The sequence below is a fragment of the Schistocerca americana genome, chromosome 2 (assembly GCF_021461395.2).
Source record: "Schistocerca americana isolate TAMUIC-IGC-003095 chromosome 2, iqSchAmer2.1, whole genome shotgun sequence".
In the NCBI taxonomy this organism is placed as follows: domain Eukaryota; kingdom Metazoa; phylum Arthropoda; class Insecta; order Orthoptera; family Acrididae; genus Schistocerca; species Schistocerca americana.
In genome coordinates, this window is record NC_060120.1 from 1,102,846,526 (window position 1) to 1,102,868,825 (window position 22,300).

The following is a 22,300-nucleotide window of genomic DNA, read 5'->3' on the forward strand; positions in this document are numbered from 1 at the left end:
AGAACGTTGTGTGGAGTGACGAATCACGGTACGTAATGTGGCGATCCGATGGCAGGGTGTGGGTATGGCGAATGCCCGGTGAACGTCATCTGCCAGCGTGTGTAGTGCCAACAGTGGTGTTATGGTGTGGTCATGTTTTCCATGGAGGAGGCTTGCACCCCTTGTTGTATTGCGTGGCACTATCACATCACAGGCCTACATTGACGTTTTAAGCATCTTCTTGCTTCCCACTGTTGAAGAGCAATTCGGGGATGGCGGCTGCAGCTTTCAACACGACCGAGAACCTGTTCATAAAGCACGGCCTGTGGCAGAGTGGTTACACGACAACAACATCCCTGTAATGGACTGGCCTGCACAGAGTCCTGATCTGAATCCTATAGAACATCCCCTTTGGGATAATTTGGAACGCCGACATCGTGCCAGGCCTCACCGACCGACATCGATACCTCTCTTCAGTGCAACACTCCGTGAAGAATGGGCTGCCATTCCCCAAGAAAGCTTCCAGCAGCTGATTAAAAGTAAGCCTGCGATAATGGAAGTTGTCATCAAGGCTAAGGATGGGCAGATATCATACTGAATTCCAATTTTACCGTTGGAGGGCGTCACGAACTTGTAAGTCATTTTCAGCTAGATGTCCGGATACTTTTGATCACATAGTGTATGGAACGAGCGCCATATACCATCAGCCTCGATAGAACAAAAATGATAATAATAAATGGCTTCAAGCTAATTGTAAGCAGTGGATCTCTGCTACGCTGGATGAAAATGTGGACTCCACCATTTGGAAAAAATGGAACCCTTATGAATCAGACAAAATCTTTAGCAATAAAAATGTATAATGGATTGCATGTTTTACGTATCAATTTTATTAATTTTACAGTTTCTTATGGCGTTAGAAATTCATACAGACATTTTACGGTCTTTAAGTTGAAACTTTCTGGCACACAGGAACGGAGAAACAATGATAAGACTGAAGTCTATAAGTATTTATTTATTATGTTGTAAATACAGCACAGTTCCGTATCACAGCTGTAAAGGCGAAGCCACATGAGGCTACAATTCAGACGTAACCGTGGCTGAGAGTACGTGTTGATTAGCTGTTTCCGCCCACGGTTAACCTGGAAAGAACCTCAGCATTAGTGTTCACAATGACGATTACGTAAAAGAACACGGAAATCATAATGTATTTTAAACAACAAAATTTATTCCCCGAAGCTCAGTACCATCGAGAGGTTTGATCATGCTCGTACCGCCTGTACAGCTGTGCCTCGCAGCTAAACGCTTCCGTTTGGCAAAAGCGAGAGAGAAGCCTCGGTGCTGCGACTCTGGTCTGGCATTCGAGAAGGGGGCGCTTCAAGTCTTCATCATGCCATCGAGATTTGGCTCTCACTCTTTTTCCCCAAGTCCCATAAGGATACTGCCGGCATGGTTCCTTTGCAAAGGACGCTGTCGTTATCCTTCCTTACCTTTTTCATTCCTGGAGTGGACTGCCAATAGCAGAGGTAGCCGTGAGAAAAAGATTGAGTAACCAACGAAAGGGTAATATACTGCGAGTCCGAGTATGGAATGGTAGAAATCTGAATGTGGTACGGAAGCTAGGAAATCTAAAAAGAGAAATGCAAAGCCTCAGTCTAAATATGGTGGGGATCAGTAAAGTTAATCGGCAAGGAGATACGGATTTCTGGTCAGAAATCAACGTCCAAAGAAGTAGGATACCGAGGTGCTGAGGAATGACGAGGTGCGTTTGATTCCCTTAGCTGGTAGATAATTCGATAATGAATACCATAGTAAGCAGTTTAGTTAAAAGGGAGAGGGGTTCTCTAGTAAGTGAAATCACAGAAGTTGCTTACACAAAATCTAGCTACTAGGAAGGCAACGTAAAGAAACTTAGGGCAAAAGAAGAAGTGCCTCAATTAATCGACAAAAGAAGGAAGTACAAAAATGGCAAAAAATGATAGAAAAGCAGCTATATAAGTCCGATAGGAATTTAATAAATGTAAAGTGATGGAGGGAAGATGACACGAGGTGATTGCAGGAAAACTGTGAAGAGATGGAAACAACAGTGGTTGTTGGAAGGGCAGATTCAGCATGTAGCAAAGTCAAAACAACCTACGGTGGATTTAAAAGAAAGGCAGTCATCATTAAGAGTGCAGGAGAGATTCCGATGTTGAATGTAGAGGAGAAAGCAGACAGGTGGAAAGGATAAACCGAACGTCTCTACCACACAGGGAAAACCTGTCAGCGGACGTAACAGAAGAAGAAATGAGAGTCAATTTGGAAGACACAGGGGATCCAATTTCACAGAGGTATGGAAGATTTACGATTAAATAAGGCAGAGGGCATAGTAACACATCTTCGGAATTATTAAAGTCGTTAGGGTGTGTAGAAACATTGAGACTGTACACATCCCATCAGACTTACAGAAAAACACCATTCACAGTATACTGAAGGTAGTAACCACAGATAAGTGCGCTACCTATCGCGCAATCACCTTGACGGCTCATGCATAAATTTGCCGACACCAATTAGAAGCATGGAAACGAAAGTCTAGGATCTCTCAAGTGTCGGTCAGTTTTGCTTTAGGATAGGTAAAGGTACCAGAGAGGCAGTTCTATCGTTGTTATTGTTAATGGAAGCATAACTTAAAAACATCAATACACGTTCGTCGGATTTGTCGATCTAGATAAAGCGTTCGACAATGTAAATTGGCACAAGATATTCGAAATCCTGAGAACAACAGGAGTACGATTTTAGGAATGAGGGGTAATATACAATGGGTATCAGAATCAAGTAGAATGGAAGACCAGCAATGATTAGGTGTGATCAAAAAGGCAGTAAGGCAGAGGAGTAGTTTTTCTCGCCCAATGTTTAACATTTACACCGAATAAGTAATGTCGGGAATAAAAGCTAGGTTTCTGAATGTGATTACACTTCAAGGCGGAAGAATATCAACGATAGAGCCTAAGATTCGCAGATAACATTGCCCTCCTCTGACAAAACAAGAAAGAAATGAAGAAACACGACGGACTTAGCAAGGCGGACACAAGAAGCAGCATAGAGGTAGGGCTGTGCGATATGTAGGGTGCTGATTTTTATCCACTTTGCCATCTTGGCTGAGGGTAAACGTAAAATAAATACGTTTTACAGCAAAAATATTTTTAGGACCTGAAGATGACAACAAAGCCTGTTGAAACCAGGTGTCTTAAATAAAGAAATATTTTACGCCATCTTGGCTGTTCAATGGTTTTTAGCTCTAGGGTGGCAGGTGATACTGTCTGTTATGCATGAGGAAGTAGGGCAGTTCACCTCCCAGGGAGTAGTTGCAGTGCATTGGTGGTGGCAGGTGTATGGCAGCGAATGTCATAGATTCAATGCTGGTTGAACTAGTCCTTCATTCCACAACAAACGCAGCATTTGAGGTAGAGCTGGAAAGGCAGTGGGTGGCCTCTATGACATAAGCTGCCGAGGCCGGGAAAGCATGCCGGTGTCAGCAGTAACCCACGAGAAGGGTGGAGCACTGCATGTTCCCCCAGGTTGCAAAGCGACGCTTACAGCACACCAGCAATGATGCTGACTCAAGAATGGCGCACAGTGGACAGTCACTGTGTGGTCTGAAGCAGCGGGACTGGGGGTGTTCGTAATTTCGTCCACTTTGCAACTCCTTTTTTTTGTCCCAGGGACGGAATTTGGAACTGTTGTTAAAAACTGATTTTATTTGCTGTTTGTAAAGATTACTTTTTTCATATGGAAAACCAAAAGCGGAGAGAAGTGGATTCGTTGCACTAAATTCTTGGTTTGCTATCATAAAATATGCTCTTCTTCTACATAGACATGTAAATTCATATTTGACAAATTTTTAGAATGATAAAAATAATTTGAAAAATAGTTCATTTGTGGCCTTTCAAGTGATTTATAATAGTGAAACTGTCTGGCAATGTTACACTGGAAAAATACAGTTTTTAGTTAATTGTAATTTTGGGAATTTTTGTGGGGGACGGAATTATGAATACGTTTTTTGTATTTCTGTTTTTGCAATGTTAATGTTTTGGTCAAATACTGGCTTAAGTATATTATAACAATTTGGTTGTAACTTGCCTCCAGTTGGAGGATAAATTCAGGAATGTAGACTCAGGTGAAGAAAGTGACGGGACACCTCCTAATATCGTGGCGGACCTGCTTTTGCCCGGCGTCGTGCAGCAGCTCGATGTCGTTGGAAGTGGCCTGCAGAAATGTGAGCCAAGCTGCCTTTATAGCCGTCCATAGTTGGAAAAGTGTTTTGTACGCTAACTGGTCTCTCCATTGTGATCCATAAATGTTCAAAGGGATACTTGTTGGGTGATGTGTCTGTCCAAGTCATTTGCTCAAATTGCCCAGAATGTTCTTCAACCCAATCACGAACAATTGTGGCCCCGTGACACGTTTGGGAACATGAAATCCACGACTGACCAACCGCAAATGGTCGCCAAGTAGCCGAACATAAACACTTTCAGTCAAAGTTCGGTGCAGTTGGACCAGAGGACTCAGTCTATTGCATGTAAACACAGTCTGCACCATTATGGAGCCACCTCCAGCTTGCACAGTGCCTTGTTGACAACCTTGTCCGTGACTTTGTAGGGTCTGTGCCCAGCTCGAATTCTGACATTAGCTCTTACCAACTGAAATCTGGACGCATCCGGCCAGGCCACCGTTCCCAGTCGTCTAGCGTCCAACCGATATGGTCACGAGCCCAGGAGAGGTGCTGCAGGCGATGTCGTGCTGTTGGCAAAGGCACTCGCGTCGGTCGTCTGATGCCCACTGATGCCAAATTTTGCCCTAATGTCCTAACGGACACGCTCATCGTAGGCCCCACCTTGATTTCTGCGGTCATTTCATACATTGTTGCTTGTCTACTTGACAACTGAACACAAACGCCACTGCTCTCGGTCGTTAAGTGAAGGCCGTGGGACACTGCGTTGTCTGAGACCAGAGGTAATTCCTGAAATTTGGTATTCTAGGGATATTCTTGCCACTGTGGACCTCAGAGTATAGAATTCCCTGAGGAGCTACCACTTCAAGTTCAAAGTCTTTGTTACCGTCATGCGGTCATAATCGTGTCGGAAACCATTTCACATGAAGCACCTGTGCACAAATGACAGCTCCACTAATGCACTGCCCGTTTATGCTTTATGTACACGTGCGTATTGCTACCTCATGACTTCGTCAGGTCAATTTATAATGCATACTGACGAGTCTGCCAGCGTGTCCAGAAGCCCTGTCAGTGGTGTAATGTGTAGCAACACTTCCTCCCAGAGGCGTTGGATGACGTCTTCTGCATTGACAGTTCACTGAATAATTGTTCTTTTGTACTGAACACATGCTTTTGTGCCAGGCTCCTGATGACATCGTTTTGCTGATTCAATCGCAGGAGTCATTCGCTATGCCAGCCAAACCATGGTGCAACACTCCTCTCACCTTACACTGGACTGTCTTCTCTTTACTCTCCTGGAAATAATATCAACAATGTCCTTGGTTTGACATTTTTAATAGTCTCCTCCGTTTCTCCTTACTACAGCTTGGACCACACTGTGCACTGGCAGCTTATGAAATTAATTACTAATTTCTAGTGGTAACCCGATTCTTCCAGTAACTCACGCACTGTGAGCTCCAGCAATCGGATGCAAGTTACACGAAGTAGAGTCAGTACGACAAGAGTACCAAAAGCCAAGACACATAATCTCATGACTTTAATGCATTGTTCATCACGGTGTTTTGCACTTGCTGGAACATCTGCTCTATGGTAATGCATCCTTTTACCCTGCTATCTGTTCGTCCAGTAAATGGATTACTTACCAGGCGGGAAGTATCTCCAATGGTTTATCCAGAAAATACAAGGGCTGTTTCATATTCACAATAGAGGTCCCAGTGATAGTAGCTGACAGATGAAAATCTACTTTTGAGATGTCATAAGTTGTGTCACTATATTGTAGTTCTAGTCTCAGCATCTCTTTCAGTCGGCCCCGCTCTTAGCAGTTTAAAATAACCACTTCCGCCTTGAATATGGAAAAGATCCAACGCAAGCCGACCTTAGGGAGTAAGAGTGTCGTGCTACCACATATTCACTTGTTCCGAGCTTCGTTAAAACATCTGCACCTAGTCCCTTTGCTTTGGTCTTCACTATTTAGGCATATCTCACAAAGTAGGAGTTTGGCCACGGACAGTAAAGCGTAACTTTGCCTTTCTTTAGAAATCAACATCTGCTCTTGTGATTTTACATGTAGGTACTTTCCCAGAGATTCCCACTTCATCTGTTCGGGATGGTCTATGTAACATCAATACCGTGTGCCGGTACTTGCCCCTGGTAACTGAACTAGTACTAAAATTAGAAGGAAGGTCAGCATTGGTCGTAATATTGATGATTTATTAACAGCAAAATCGATTTTAGATCACATAATGATCATCTTCAGTGCTTTAGCGTACAAATTAAAGCTCGCAGACACTGGTGTCTAGTTATTAGCAGTAATAAAAGCTATGAAACGATCACAATAACTCATTGTGCCTATGAGCTTTAATTTGTACGCTAAAGCACTGAAGATAATCATTATGTGATCGAAAATCGATTTTGCTGTTAATAAATCATCAAAATTACAGCCAATGCTGACCTTCCTTCTAATTTTATTTATCATATGGTCGTTGTGCATTCTATGGAGTCGCCAATCGATGAACTAGTATTTCTAGTTGGGCTGTACCAGTGATAGAATAACGAGAAGCTCTGCCCACTCAGTTTATCTTCTGGTATCACTTCTGCTATTAATTCCTTCTTGACCTCCCATAGACCAACCAGAAATTGTTCCAGGGGTAACATTGTAGGATTCAACTGCCCATGTACTGCTTGGTGTATGGCCTCCTGTAATGCTGTTATCTCTACCCTCGCATCCCCTTTGCTACCAGTTAGGAGTTCACGACTGTCACTCTTTCATATGAAAAATCTAGCTGGGACTGTATCACGTTCAGCTCTAGATTCGCCATGTCCATGGTTGTTTTATCAGACTCCGTCAGTTCTCTTGTTGGTTCACACGACGTTCGAGTCTTATTCTGCATGCCTTGTTCCGAATTTGTTAGATGCGTGGTATGGCACTCCATTATAGCGTTTTTCCTACCACCTAGTCTTCTTACTTGTCCCAGTGAATCATTTATTTTTCAGTTATCATCAGTACCAATGGTCCCTTAGATCAGCTTCAGTAACCTACCAGCTGTATTCAAACAAACATCATCTCGCATGGCAATACGGATAGCACTTTGTGTTACTACTCACTTAGACGTAAGCATTGATTCTCTCGTCGGAATTCCTCCAACACTCTGTTCTTCTCGGCCTCAAGATGTAATTCTGCGAGTGCAACTTTCGTGTACAAGGGTGGCTAGTTAGGATGACACCCTCCTGTCTGGAGAACAGCACCCCTACCTTCAGTTGTTGATTCTGCATGCGTCTACCACTTCCTCATCGAACAGGTTCAACACTACCAGAATTGTGGCATGCACCATGTTTGTCCTTGGCTGGAACGTCACCTGGAAAAGGAACTCAAACATTCTTCCTACCCCTCCTGATGCTGGGAATTCATTTCTACACATCGCAAACGATAAAAATCCTTGTGTTACGTAACACACCCCTGTATCACCTAACTCCTTAGGCAATAAACTCCTTCCAAGCCCAGTGCTATTAAATACATCAATATAAATAAAATAAATCTGCCTTTATGGACAAATAGTGTTGCTGTTGTTGTGGTCTTCACTCCGAAGACTGGTTTGATGCAGCCCTCCATGCTACTCTATAGTCTGGAAGCCTCTTCATCTCCGAATAACTACTGCAAACTATAGTCTTATGTATCTGCTTACTGTATTCATCTCTTGGCCTCACTTTGCAAATTATACCTACCACACTTTCTTCCAGTATTAAATTAGTGATCCCTTGATGTCTCCCGGATTCGATTCCCGGCGGGGTCAGGGATTTTCTCTGCCTCGTGACGACTGGGTGTTGTGTGATGTCCTTAGGTTAGTTAGGTTTAAGTAGTTCTAAGTTATAGGGGAATGATGACCATAGATGTTAAGTCCCATAGTGCTCAGAGCCCAGCCTTGATGTCTCAGAATGTGTCGCTTCAACCGATGCCTTCCTTTAGTCAAGTTCTGCCACAAATTTCTTGTCCTCCTAATTACATTCAGTAGCTCCTCATTGGCGGCCGAAGACTTCCGGCATAAGAAGTCACCCTCATTCTGCCAAAGACCTTGTCAATGAGGGCGGAGGAGCGGCCGGAAGTTCACGGCACTCTCTTTTCATAGGGGCGGGAAACTGCCCCTGAAAGCGGAATAATCAGCAACGATCAACGGCACGAGGATGCTGAAGGCAATGGAAACCACTGCATTAAAGTAACGTGTAGGGTGTATCCATAGGACATGTGGCCTGTAACTGAAGAAGTGTCATGATGATATCTCCACTGGCTAAAGATTCCCCCCCTTTCGGGGGGTGGGGGGGTGGGTGGGTGGGGAACTACCAAGGGCGGAGTTACCATGAGAAAAATATTGAATAATCAACGAAAGGATAACGTTCTACGAGTCGGGACGTGGAATGTCAGAAGCGTGAACGTGGTAGAGAAACTAGAAAATCTGAAAACGGAAATGCAAAGGCTCAGTCTAGATATAATAGGTGTCAGTGAAGTGAAGTGGAAAGAAGACAAAGATTTCTGGTCAGATGAGTATAGGGTAATATCAACAGCAGCAGAAAATGGTATAACGGGAGTAGGATTCGTTATAAATAGGAAGGTAGGACAGACAGAGTGAAGAGTTCAGCGATAGGGTTATTCTCATCAGAATCGACAGCAAACCAACACCGACAACGATAGTTCAGGTATACATGCCGAAGTCGCAAGCTGAAGATGAAGAGACAGAGGAACTGTATGAGGATATTGAGAGGGTAATACAGTATGTAAAGGGGGATGAAAATCTAATAGTCATGGGGGCAGGAATGCAGTTGTAGGGGAAGGAGTAGGAGGAAAGTTTACAGGAAAATATGGGCTTAGAACAAGGAGTGAAAGAGGAGAAACCTAATTGAGTTCTGTAACAAGTTTCAGCTAATAATAGCGAATACTCTCTTCAAGAATCACAAAAGGAGGAGGTATACTTGGAAAAGGCTGGGTGGTACGGGAAGATTTCAATGAGATTACATCATAGTCAGAGAGAGATTCCGAAATCAGATACTGGATTGTAAGGCGTACCCAGAAGCAGATACAGACTCAGATCACAATATAGTAGTGATGAAGAGTAGGCTGAAGTTCAGGAAGAATCAATACGCAAAGAAGTGGTATACGGAAGTATCTGCGTTACATATACTCTTTCCACCTTTCAGTTTTCCCTTCTTTTCTCAGAACCGGTTTTCCATCTGAACTCTTGATATTCCTACAGCTGCTTCTCTTTTCTCGGAAGGCCTCTTTAATATTCTTGTAGGCATCATCTATCCTGCTTCTAAATCATTACATTTGACTTATAGTCATACTTGCTTAGACTTTTTCACTTCCTGTTAATTTTTTTATATTTTTTATTTTATTTTATTTTATTTTATTTTTTAGACGTTTGTGTTCCCTTTCACCTCTTATGTTATGGCACAGTGGAGACTATATCGCATGTTGTCCTCCATACATCGTCATTTAATAGCAAAATAGTGAAATATTTCCCCATACATTGACTTATTGCAGCAAAATTGTAACGAATTGCCCTATACAGCGCATTGTTGTCGCAAAAATTGTAACAAGGTGCTCTAAACATCGGTATGTTAAAGCAGAGTTGCCCTTCTTATAGCAAAGCTGTAACAATTTAGTCACATCACGATGTTACAGATAAGCATCAACTGCCATTACTCCTCAACCATGGTGACTACCGCTACCCTGAATGCTATTGGCACAGTGATGGTCAGTTCATCAGTGACTACCATTATCCCGATCATGATGAACACCAGTATCTCCAGATACTGTTGACTGGGACATGATGGTAAGTTGACGAGGTGACTGTCATTACCCTAGGTACAACTGGGTAGGGTAGTTACTGTCAACTAACATTGTGATTGCCATTGTTTGGAGACTTGTGTGTGGGGCAGTGACGAACGGTTTTCAGGGTGACTACGATTACCTGACATAGTACTGTGGGGCAATGATGGTTAGTTGACCAGTTTACTACCATTACCTCTCGACCATGATGACTACAATCACTGTGAATGAAACTGCTGCTAAGATGGCCACATGATATGACGACTACCACAATCCTGATTCTGGTGACTACCTTCATCCTGAACATGTGGTGACAGTATGCATGCCATAACCTAATAGTGCGTGTCAGCCACTAAATCTCAAACAGTACTGTAACACCAGAAGATGGCAGTGTATGTGCTATAACTCGGCAGTGGCTGTCAGCTACTAGATCTCCCCTGTTTTATGATCAATTACAGACAAACAGGAAGTGAAATTGTAACGTATTGCTGTATACATCATCATGTTACGGCAAACTTGTGACAGATTGCTACATTACGGCAAAATTGTGACAAATTACCGCATGAATCACTACTGATATACAAAATTGTAATAAAATGCTCGTGTTATAACAAAAATGTAACAAAACTTCGCCATACATCGGTATGTTATGAAAAATGTAACAAATTGTCCATAAATGGCCATGTTACAGCAAAAACTCTAAGAAATTACTCTATACATCGCTATGTGAAAGCAAAATTGTGACAAACTGGCTGTGTTATAGGAAAATTATAACAAATAGCACTTACACTTTGATGTACTGCTGCGATATTGCAACACATCATCTCGTACATGACCAATGATGTCAACTAGCGGATCTCTGATAGCTGCCTAACACGAGGAGCTGGCATTGTAGGTTAAGCAGCTTGCCAATGGGAGTCAGCCACTGGATCTCGAATAGTATCCCAAGCAATAAAACAAAACTGTAAAAATTGCTCCATACATCAACTTTAAACAAAGTTGTAGCAAATTGCGTCATATATAACCATTTTTGCATAAAGCGGTAACAATTTGTCCCACACATTGCCAGCTCAGCAAGCTGAGTCTTAACTGGTAAAATATGACTTGTTCCAACAAGCAAAAACGATACATCAGCAAGTTGAGGTCTGTTGGTGCCAGCAAATGAAGACTTCTTCCAACAAGCAAACTGCTTAGTCAGATTTGTGATAATTCATGTGTACATTAGTACTGTATCTATGAGATCACAAGCCACATCACCTTTACTATGATGTCATCATTACACCATGTACAGATAATTGAAATTGACACTATGATATCAGAATCAGTGCAGTATTTTACTGGCCATCATAACAAAACAACCAGTCAGTATGTGCGTGACATCTTGGGTTGTGAGTGCACACAGACAAGGTCCAGTGACCTGTGCCTGATGTCATGGTGATGTAGTAAAGCGGTCTGGCGTGTGACATCATAGATGGGATATTGACATAAGCACATGATGTAACGAAACTACATCTTTTGTTGTTGGAACGTCTCGACTTTCTGGCATTATATATATCTTGTTCGTTAGAATAGATCACCTTCTTTAGTTGGTGATGTTCGGGGAAATTTGTTAAAGTTTGGTGTAAGAATAGTGACAACTGGGGCACTTTGTTACAGTTTCATTTGATGCTTATGTGTAACCAAATATGAAATGTGGGATATCAATAGCTACAACCCACTATCAAAATTTGACACACACACACACACACACACACACACACACACACACAAGCACACAAGCACACACAAACACACACACACACACACACACACACACACACACACACACACACACAGCTGGCCATTATTACTGCACCCAATAGTGTTCAGAACAAGAGTAGTCACCATTACTAGGAGAGTGTCATTACAGGTATACTGTAACATAACAATACACAGGTCAGTTTTCTACTATATTGGTGTAAAATGATGGTCATTGTGGGGCAAAATGTCATATAGTCTCCATTGTGCATTAACATAAGCTAGGATTGTTAGCATAAAATGAAAAATGTTTTATATTGTCAGATAACAGTAACACCGTATCATGGAGCCTGTAAGAAACATTGGTGACTTTTAAAAGTGGTTGAACATGGATAGTTGAAGGACAGCAACACCTGTTTCTCACCTATAGAAAGGTGTATTACCACTGCTCAGTATGCTATTTCATCAAAGTGTCATGTAGTTGCCACTGTGTGGCAATGTGAATCAGTTCTCAAGAAGTACAATTAAACCTGGAAGTTATAACAGTAGTGTCTTGTGTTTATACAAATAATGTCGATAATTTTTGGTTTCTGTGTACTTCAAACATCAAAGTACTCTAATTTATAAATACCCTACAGTCTGTAAGTTAGACGAGCAGTAGTACCATGTGTGTTGTGTAATGTTATAAAGAAATCTTTATGTATTTTGACAAATAACACAGACAATTAGCGTAAAATTAGAATTTTAGTTCGTGATCAGAGATCCATAAATATACTTGTATACTATGATAAGCAATCTGCATGTGTTGTTCTTCAACTTATTTAGTAATTTTGATGGATAATTTTATTTGTATGCTAAGGTTGTAACTTTGAGGTATTGAACTTTCCATTCTGTGTGGAACCTTGTTCATCGTTTTGTTTGATAGAATTAAGTTTTGATGTTATGATTTTGTATCATGAAAGTATGCAGTTTAAATGATGCGATACATTAAAGATCCCATCAAACGGTTTGATGTGCTGAAATGCTCAAAAGTGGAATGTTGGTGGATAACATGTCACCAGAAGTTTGTCCAAGATCAAAGGTACTAAAAATAAAGCTATATTAATCAGTTAACAACGTTAATTATTATTTTCTTGATGCTTTATGTTTTTCTCCTCTAAAACAGTGCTCCATTGCTTTAATTCCACACTACCAATAAAATAGTTTCGTTTCGTTCTGGGAGGAACGATCAAATGTTGCTGCATTGCAATTTAGATAGGTATATAATATTGTGGCAACTATATTCAAAGTTTACAATAATGTTTTAAGTGTCAAGAGCAAGTTACATATTAATATAGCTAAGAGAAATTAAGACCATTCTTTGTTTGAGTTAGCTGTCACTGCTTGTCTGCTTAGGGTAGTATTTTAACCATTTCAAATTTTGTACAGATACAGGCTTGGTGGGTTACTGAATATTGTTTAATTAAAACCTGATATGAAATGTCATCTGATTTCTTTGTATGTTATTTTGACCATGTGTTTTGTCTACTGTTATGAGACAATAACAAAGATAATTTAACAGGGAAATGTAATTACGACACATAATGTGAGAGTGCACAGCGACATTTTGTGCATGATATGAGATGTGATAATAACAGTGTGACATCTGACATAAAAACCGTGTGTGTTGCTGATTTACTTTTTGGCATCTATTTTGGACATGTAAAAACTGTAAATTACACTCCTATGACCGACGTTTCAGATGTAAAAATCACGATGTGACACCTGACAGAAACATTTCATTGCTGATGTAACCTATGTACATATTTTTGATATAAATTTTTGATGTGCAATTACAGTAAGTTAGGCCGTTCATGTATTTTTGAAATACATTTTATGGGTGAAAACACTTGAAGTTACTATTCGTCCCCAAATTGCTTCTTGATCAGTTCGTTTTCATGTATACCTTCATTATCCCTAGAATAATATGTCAAAGCCTGTCTAGCATTTTGCTTTAGTCATATGTTTTTTGTAGAACTATGGAACAATTTTGATGTAAAAATAACATTTTGACTCTTAGTTTGACAGTTCACAGTCATACAGTAATAACAATGTAACACTTGCCATAAATATTTCTGGCGTATTTTTCACATACATTGTAGAGTTTAAGTAGTGCAAGTTGTATCCTTAACATATTTTGACAGACGGTTTAGATGGAGAAATAATGTTGTGACATGGGGCACAAATATTATATATATATATATATATATATATATATATATATATATATATATATATATATATGTTGTGCCGATATGACTGCATAGTGTCTAACAATTTATTTGTTATTTTCTCGTTTTATGAATTTAAATAGAAAAATTGGTGTCGAGGAGTGTTACACAATTGAAAAATATGTATACGCGAAACACAACCTCCATTTGAGAAAGGGAAATGGAAGCCCTACAACAGTCACTGTCAGAGACTAGTACCACCGACACTAAAGAATTATCGTTCCATGCGTAGTTTGCCATTAGCGCCATAACACAAACGGTGCGTCCGGGGTGGTGAAATTGTCGCGAATCACGGATTGCTGATGAATGGAGTCGCATTGTGTTCAGTGACAAATTGCAGTTCTGCACTACCCAGATGAACTTCGTTGGCGAAAGTATCGGCGACCTTGTGGGAGGTCCCTTTCCTCCTGTGTTTCCGAGGGACACAGTGATGCTAATGCTTGCGCCTTGGAGTGGTCACCCCTAGGATGTGACTTCAGATCGCGGCTGGTAGTGATTTCGGGAACTCTGACGCCACAATGGTACATCGCGAACATCTGTTTATTCATATGTTACCTCTCTTTCCAGAGTATTGTGGTGCAATTTTTCAGCTGGGCAATGCTAGTCCACACATAGCACGTGTCTTCAGGGCTGTCTGCGTGATGCTGAGGTACTCTCATGGCGAGCAATATCGCCAAATCTGTCCACAGTGGAACACGTGTCGACACCACGTCGGGCGGCAGCTCCGTCCCGCTGCCAGTATCCCAAGATATCAAGCATCAGTTGCAATAGCTGTGGCCCGTCTCACCTCGGGAGATGATACGACCGAATCAGTCATCACATCCAGATGCAATGAAGCTGATATGTGGGCTCATACCACCAAGTTCTTTCTAAATGTGACTCGATATTGTAATCACTGAAGTAGTGTCACAGACTTTCATAACTCACGAAGTTTGATTTTGCCTCTTTTTCCCTTTGCGGCTGCTATTGTTTAGGTTTTACTATTTTTTCTGTACTAAAGCAAATAAAATCATTTGGTATTGTTGGCTGCAGAACCATGATACCATCAAACACCTGATTCGAAATTTTCTTATTTCTTCACACACGATAACATCTTTTCATCGCCAAGCTTGAGTGTTGTTTCTTGCGTGTACGTGCTACAGCGTAGGTGACTGTGCAGACTATACGCAGCTTCTGAGGTTCTGTTTGTGTGGTTGATGACGCTGAGTGAAAAAAGGAAGAGCATTATGGGCGTTATTGAGCTGAACAGTGTGGTTACCTACGGAGGGCTTTGGTATCGTATCTCGCGTGTCTGTCTATTGCTACTGTCGTACCTTATGGAGACGCTAGTTTAACAAGGAGATCCAAAGTCGCAGAACAGCTTTCGAACAGGCCAGTGTACACTCTGTACACGTACACCACATCGAAGGGTGTCCGTCCCATCTGGATAATTCCTTCGTGGTGCGTGTATTTCTTCCTTTGTCTCAGAGTGCATTTGCACCTGTTCTGATTTTTGTAGCCGGCCGCGGTGGTCTTGTGGTTCTACGCGCGCAGTCCGGAACCGCGGGACTGCTACGGTCGCAGGTTCGAATCCTGCCTCGGGCATGGATGTGTGTGATGTCCTTAGGTTAGTTAGGTTTAAGTAGTTCTAAGTTCTAGGGGACTGATGACCACAGAAGTTAAGTCCCATAGTGCTCAGAGCCATTTGAACCATTTTTTATTTTTGTATCTATCATCATCTACATGTGTACCTTCTACGTGCTAAAATAAATTTATTTAAACCACCATATAATCCTCTCATGTAATGCTGTACTAACTGTTGGGTATTACACCGAAAGTCACATGAAAAATATAAACAATGTAATTTATTGTAACAGGCAGTGTGGATTTGTGCCTTGTGTCTAATTAAGAGGATCTGTACGGAACCACCTCTTCTTGTCCTGTGCGTCAAATGATTAGGAAGGATATTTCTTGCACTCGCAGAACTGTTAGCTGCTACCTCCGCCTCTCAAACGATTATGAACACCCTCGTCTGCGGAGCTTAACGTTTTGCGCTGAAACAATTGCTTGATAACAATAACTCAGAAATCTGTTCCTTACCACGGGAATATCAGACTTCGTAGATGGAGACAAGTGTCTGCAGACAGAATAATTCTTCGCCGTCCCTCAGGGCCTTGGAGTATATTTTGTACTTCCCGTAATAAAGCGAGCTGAACTTTTGTAGAGTCAATCCTCGTAGCGATAATCCACTGAAGTGGTAGGTTCCCTGCATACAGAGAAAGCGATTTAATTACACATTTCAACAATAAGAATCAATTAAAAAATAAAATAAAGCCGATTAACTACGGTTAAAAGCGAATAACTGCCATCTTACATCACTAGATATGTTATCGGCAGGCTCAGAAGAAGTATGGGTTTGCCGAATAACTGCAGATACACCTTCTTCTAAACCTGTTGTTATTACAGTATTCTACATCACCCACACTGATATGTGTATACCTCGGCAATCCGCGAGTCTATGCATTCATGAGATGGCCACAGCAATCTTACTTTTGAAAGCTGATTCCATCCCCATTATCTATAGTGACCCTAATTTCGGCAAGATGTGGTTCCTGCAAGAAGGAGTTAGACACTATCGCAGCAGGAGAGTGTTTGATGTTCTGGAGGAGCACTCTGGGGACTGCATTCTGGTTCTGGGGTACCCAGAGGCCACTGGCATACGATTGGCCGCCATATTCGCCGCATCTGAAAATATGCGACTTCTTTTTGTGGGACTATATTAAAGACAAGGTGTACGGCAATAACCCCAAAACAATTGCTGAGCCATTCAGGAGGTCACCGACAGCATCTATGTTCCAACACTTTAGCGGGTCATGCAGGATTTCGCTATTCGTCTGCGTCACATCAGCGCCAATGATGGAAGGCATATCGAACATGTCATTATATATATATATATATATATATATATATATATATATATATATATATATATACACTCCTGGAAATTGAAATAAGAACACCGTGAATTCATTGTCCCAGGAAGGGGAAACTTTATTGACACATTCCTGGGGTCAGATACATCACATGATCACACTGACAGAACCACAGGCACATAGACACAGGCAACAGAGCATGCACAATGTCGGCACTAGTACAGTGTATATCCACCTTTCGCAGCAATGCAGGCTGCTATTCTCCCATGGAGACGATCGTAGAGATGCTGGATGTAGTCCTGTGGAACGGCTTGCCATGCCATTTCCACCTGGCGCCTCAGTTGGACCTGCGTTCGTGCTGGACGTGCAGACCGCGTGAGACGACGCTTCATCCAGTCCCAAACATGCTCAATGGGGGACAGACCCGGAGATCTTGTTGGCCAGGGTAGTTGACTTACACCTTCTCGAGCACGTTGAGTGGCACGGGATACATGGGGACGTGCATTGTCCTGTTGGAACAGCAAGTTCCCTTGCAGGTCTAGGAATGGTAGAACGATGGGTTCGATGACGGTTTGGATGTACCGTGCACTATTCAGTGTCCCCTCGAGATCACCAGTGGTGTACGGCCAGTGTAGGAGATCGCTCCCCACACAATGATTCCGGGTGTTGGCCCTGTGTGCCTCGGTCGTATACAGTCCTGATTGTGGCGCTCACCTGCATGGCGCCAAACACGCATACGACCATCATTGGCACCAAAGCAGAAGCGACTCTCATCGCTGAAGACGACACGTCTTCATTCGTCCCTCCATTCACGCCTGTCGCGACACCACTGGAGGCGGGCTGCACGATGTTGGGGCGTGAGCGGAAGACGGCCTAACGGTGTGCGGGACCGTAGCCCAGCTTCATGCAGACGGTTGCGAATGGTCCTCGCCGATACCCCAGGAGCAACAGTGTCCCTAATTTGCTGGGAAGTGGCGGTGCGGTCCCCTACGGCACTGCGTAGGATCCTACGGTCTTGGCGTGCATCCGTGCGTCGCTGCGGTCCGGTCCCGGGTCGACGGGCACGTGCACCTTCCGCCGACCACTGGCGACAACATCGATGTACTGTGGAGAGCTCACGCCCCACGTGTTGAGCAATTCGGCGGTACGTCCACCCGGCCTCCCGCATGCCCACTATACGCCCTCGCTCAAAGTCCGTCAACTGCACATACGGTTCACGTCCACGCTGTCGCGGCATGCTACCAGTGTTAAAGACTGCGATGGAGCTCCGTATGCCACGGCAAACTGGCTGACACTGACGGCGGCGGTGCACAAATGCTGCGCAGCTAGCGCCATTCGACGGCCAACACCGCGGTTCCTGGTGTGTCCGCTGTGCCGTGCGTGTGATCATTGCTGCTACAGCCCTCTCGCAGTGTCCGGAGCAAGTATGGTGTGTCTGACACACCGGTGTCAATGTGTTCTTTTTTCCATTTCCAGGAGTGTATATATATATTACTGGCCATTAAAACTGCTGCACCAAGAAGAAATGCAGATGATAAACGGGTATTCATTGGACGAATATACTAGAACTGACATGTGATTACATTTTCACGCAATTTGGTTGCATAGATCCTGAGAAATCAGTACCCAGAACAACCACCTCTGGCCGTAATAACGGCCTTGATACGCCTGGGCAATGAGTAAAACGGAGCTTGGATGGCGTGCACAGGTACAGCTGTCCACGCAGCTTCAACACGTTACCACAGTTCATCAAGAGTAGTGAGTGGCGTATTGTGACGATCCAGTTGCTCTGCCACCATTGATCAAACGTTTTCAATAGGTGAGAGATCTGGAGAATGTGCTGGCCAGGGCAACAGTCGAACATTTTCTGTATCCAGAAAGGCCCGTACAGGACCTGCAACATGCGGTCGTGCATTATCCTGCTGAAATGTAGGGTTTCGCAGGGATCGAATGAAGGGTAGAGCCACGGGTCGTGACACATCTGAAATGTAACGTCCACTGTTCAAAGTGCCGTCAGAGCGAACAAGAGGTGACCGAGACGTGTAACCGATGGCACCCCATACCATCACGCCGGGTGATACGTCAGTAAGGCGATGACGAATACACGCTTCCAATGTGCGTTCACCGCGATGTCGCCAAAAACGGACGCGACCATCACGATGCTGTAAACAGAATCTGGATACATCCGAAAAAACGACGTTTTGCCATTCGTGCACCCAGGTTCGTCGTTGAGTACACCATCGCAGGCGCTCCTGTCTGTGATGCAACGTCAAGGGTAACCGCAGACATGGCCTCCGAGCTGATAGTCCATATGCTGCTGCAAACGTCGTCGAACTGTTCGTGCAGATGGTTGTTGTCTTGCAAACGTCCCCATGTGTTGACTCAGGGATAGAGACGTGGCTGCACGATCCGTTACAGTCATGCGGATAAGATGCCTATCATCTCGACTGCTAGTGATACGAGGCCGTTGGGATCCAGCACGGCGTTGCGTATTACCCTCCTGAACCCACCGATTCTATATTCTGCTAACAGTCATTGGATCTCGACCAACGCGAGCAGCAATGTCGCGATACGATAAACCGAAATCGCGATAGTCTACAATCCGACCTTTATCAAAGTCGGAAACGTGATGGTACGCATTTCTCCTCCTTACACGAGGCATCACAACAACGTTTCACCAGGCAACGCCGGTCAACTACTGTTTGTGTATGAGAAATCGGTTGGAAACTTTCCTCATGTCAGCACGTTGTAGGTGTCGCCACCGGCGCCAACCTTGTGTGAATGCTCTGAAAAGCTAATCATTTGCATATCACAGCATTCTCTTCCTGTTGGCTAAATTTCGCGTCTGTAACACGTCATCTTCGTGGTGTAGCAGTTTTAATGGCTAGTAGTAGTATATATATATATATATATATATATATATATATATATATATATATATATATATATATTATTGGTGTTTTGCCCTTAAAGAGCACAGTTGGCCTAAACTACATGGCCAATTCCTTTTGCTGCCTTCCTTGCTGCCCAAACTTCCCTCATTCGCTCGCTGCGTTTCTGTTTCCTGTCCTCTGTCCATGCTTCTTATAGGCTTTGTGTCTTCAGCTACATCTTGATTGCCTTTTTGGTTGCCCATATTTCTTTCATCTTCCGGCTGTGATCTTGCTTGTGTTCTTCGGTCCATTTTACGCCTGTTCGTTTGTTATAGTGTATCTCGTAATTTGCTTTTCTTAATGATGTTTCTGAACTTTATTCTGTCGTTTATTGTGTCTGCTGTTATGTTGAGTTGGTTCAGGTCGTTTTTTACCTCTGCCACCCATTTGTTGTTTCTAGTGGTTACCCTGTAAAAGATCTGTTTGGTCAGTCTGTGTGATGGCATTCTGTATAGGTGTCCATAGAATTGTAGTCTTCGTTTTCTGATCTTTTCTGTGATTGTCTCCATATGACTGTATAGTTCCTCTGTAAGTTTCTTGATCCATATTGCATTGTTGTTGGTTGCGCCAAATATTTTTCTAAGTATTTTCCGTGGTCTCTAGTGCATATAGTGCCTCGGGGAGCACTACCGTGTCGTAGTGGCGTCATTTGACATTTTGTGAGATAGACTTCTTGCTGTAATGATTCCAAACTACTTTGTATGCCTTGTCCAGTTTAGTTTTTCTTTCTTCGTTTGAGTCTTTGTTATTTCCGCTCATTTGTAGTGTTTCAACAAGGTATTTGAAGTTCGGCGTTTTGAAAATCGTGCCGTACTTTGTGTTCAGAGATAAGAGTCTCTTTGTGCTCATAAACTGTGTCTTTTCGTAAGAGATCTGTAGTCCAGTTTTGGAAGCGATTTCGTGTAGTTTTTCAATAGAGTCTTTTGTTTCGTTTGTACCTTTAGTGACAATCGCCAAATCGTCTGCAAAAGCCAGGCATTTAATCTGTAGGTTTCCTAGGGTTATCTCCTGTTGTGATGTTTCCCATTTATTTATTACCTTATCTAACACTAGATTGAAAAGGAGAGGTGAGAGGCCATCGCCTTGTCGGACACCTGTGCGAATTTCAATGGGCTCTGATAATTCCTCACAGAACTTAACTTTGGAGGTCGTTTTGTTCAAGGTTTGCTCTATGATAGTCTGTGTTTTGTTGTCTACTTTGTATTCTGCTAGAATTTTGAAGAGAGTTTTCCGGTCGATAGAGTCGTATGCCTTTTTGAAGTCGACAAAGGTAATGACCAGGTTCTGTTTGTGTTGTACAATCATTTTCAGGTTCCAAATTTGTTCCGCACAAGACCGCCATTTACGGAAGCTTGCTTGGTATTCCCCAATCAAGTGGTCGGTCTGGCATTCTAGTCTGTTTAGTAATACTTTATAGAGGATCTTGTATGTGACCGGTAGTAGGGATATTCCTCTGCAGTTTCTCGGGTCCGTCTTGTCACCTTATTTTGTGTAGTGGGTGTATCAGGGCAGTTATCTAGTCGTCAGGAATTTTCATGGTCTTTCAGATATCTTCCAAGATCCTGTGGATGTCTTTGGTGAGTTTTGGGTCTTGTAACTTCCAGATTTCCGCAATGATACCGTCTTCTCCTGGTGACCGATCGAGGTGGCGCAGTGGTTAGCACACTAGACTCGAATTCGGGAGGACGACGGTTCAATCCCGTCTCCGGCCATCCTGATTTAGGTTTGCCGTGATTTCCCTAAATCGCTTCAGGCAAATGCCGGGATGGTTCCTTTGAAAGGGCACGGCCGATTTCCTTCCCCATCCTTCCCTTACCCGAGCTTGCGCTCCATCTCTAATGACCTCGTTGTCGACGGGACGTTAAACACTAATCTCCTCCTCCTCCTCCTTCTCCTGGTGCTCTACGATTCTTGAGTGACTTGATTGTTTCTTTAATTTCTTTTAGAGTTGGAGGTTCACTATCTGAATTGTACGTGCTCGTTTCTGTCATCGTTTCTTCCATAAGGGGGGGGGGGGGAGGGGGTCCTTTTGAGGAGTTTTTCAAAGTACTTTGCCAGAATGTCACAACTGTTTTTGGTATTGGTTTCTAGGGTTCCATCCGCTTTTCTGAAGCACAAGTTGGGTGGTTGATATCCAATCATATTTTCTCTGAACGTTCTGTAGAAGTTTCTTCTATTGTTCTTCGTGAAGTCCGATTCGATCTCCGTCAGTCACCGTTTATCATACTGTCGTTTTTCACTGCGGATGATTTTGCTTGATTGTTTCTGTGTTTTCAGGAAGTTCATCCAATTCTCTTGTGATTTACGGCTACTAAATTTTTTCCATGCACTGATTCGTTGATCAATAGCTTGGTCACATGTGTGGTTCCACCAACGGTGTTTCCTCGTGCGTGGTGCTTGTGCTAGTTTCATGGTCTCTCGGATTCTACCTGAAAGTTGTG

At 42.9% G+C, this 22,300-nt stretch overlaps 1 protein-coding gene across 1 annotated transcript in view; it reads right to left on the bottom strand.

Annotated features, from left to right (window-relative positions):
• Window positions 1–885: 885 nt before the first annotated feature.
• Window positions 886–22,300, bottom strand: part of LOC124596163 — a 136,794-nt gene continuing 115,379 nt past the window's right edge. The window contains exons 4-5 of the mRNA XM_047135198.1: window positions 16,094–16,259; window positions 886–1,118 (exon numbers count right to left, since the gene is read on the bottom strand). Coding sequence (XP_046991154.1) covers window positions 16,104–16,259 — 156 coding nt within the window. The 3' untranslated portion in view covers window positions 886–1,118; window positions 16,094–16,103. The remainder of the gene's footprint in view (window positions 1,119–16,093; window positions 16,260–22,300) is intronic.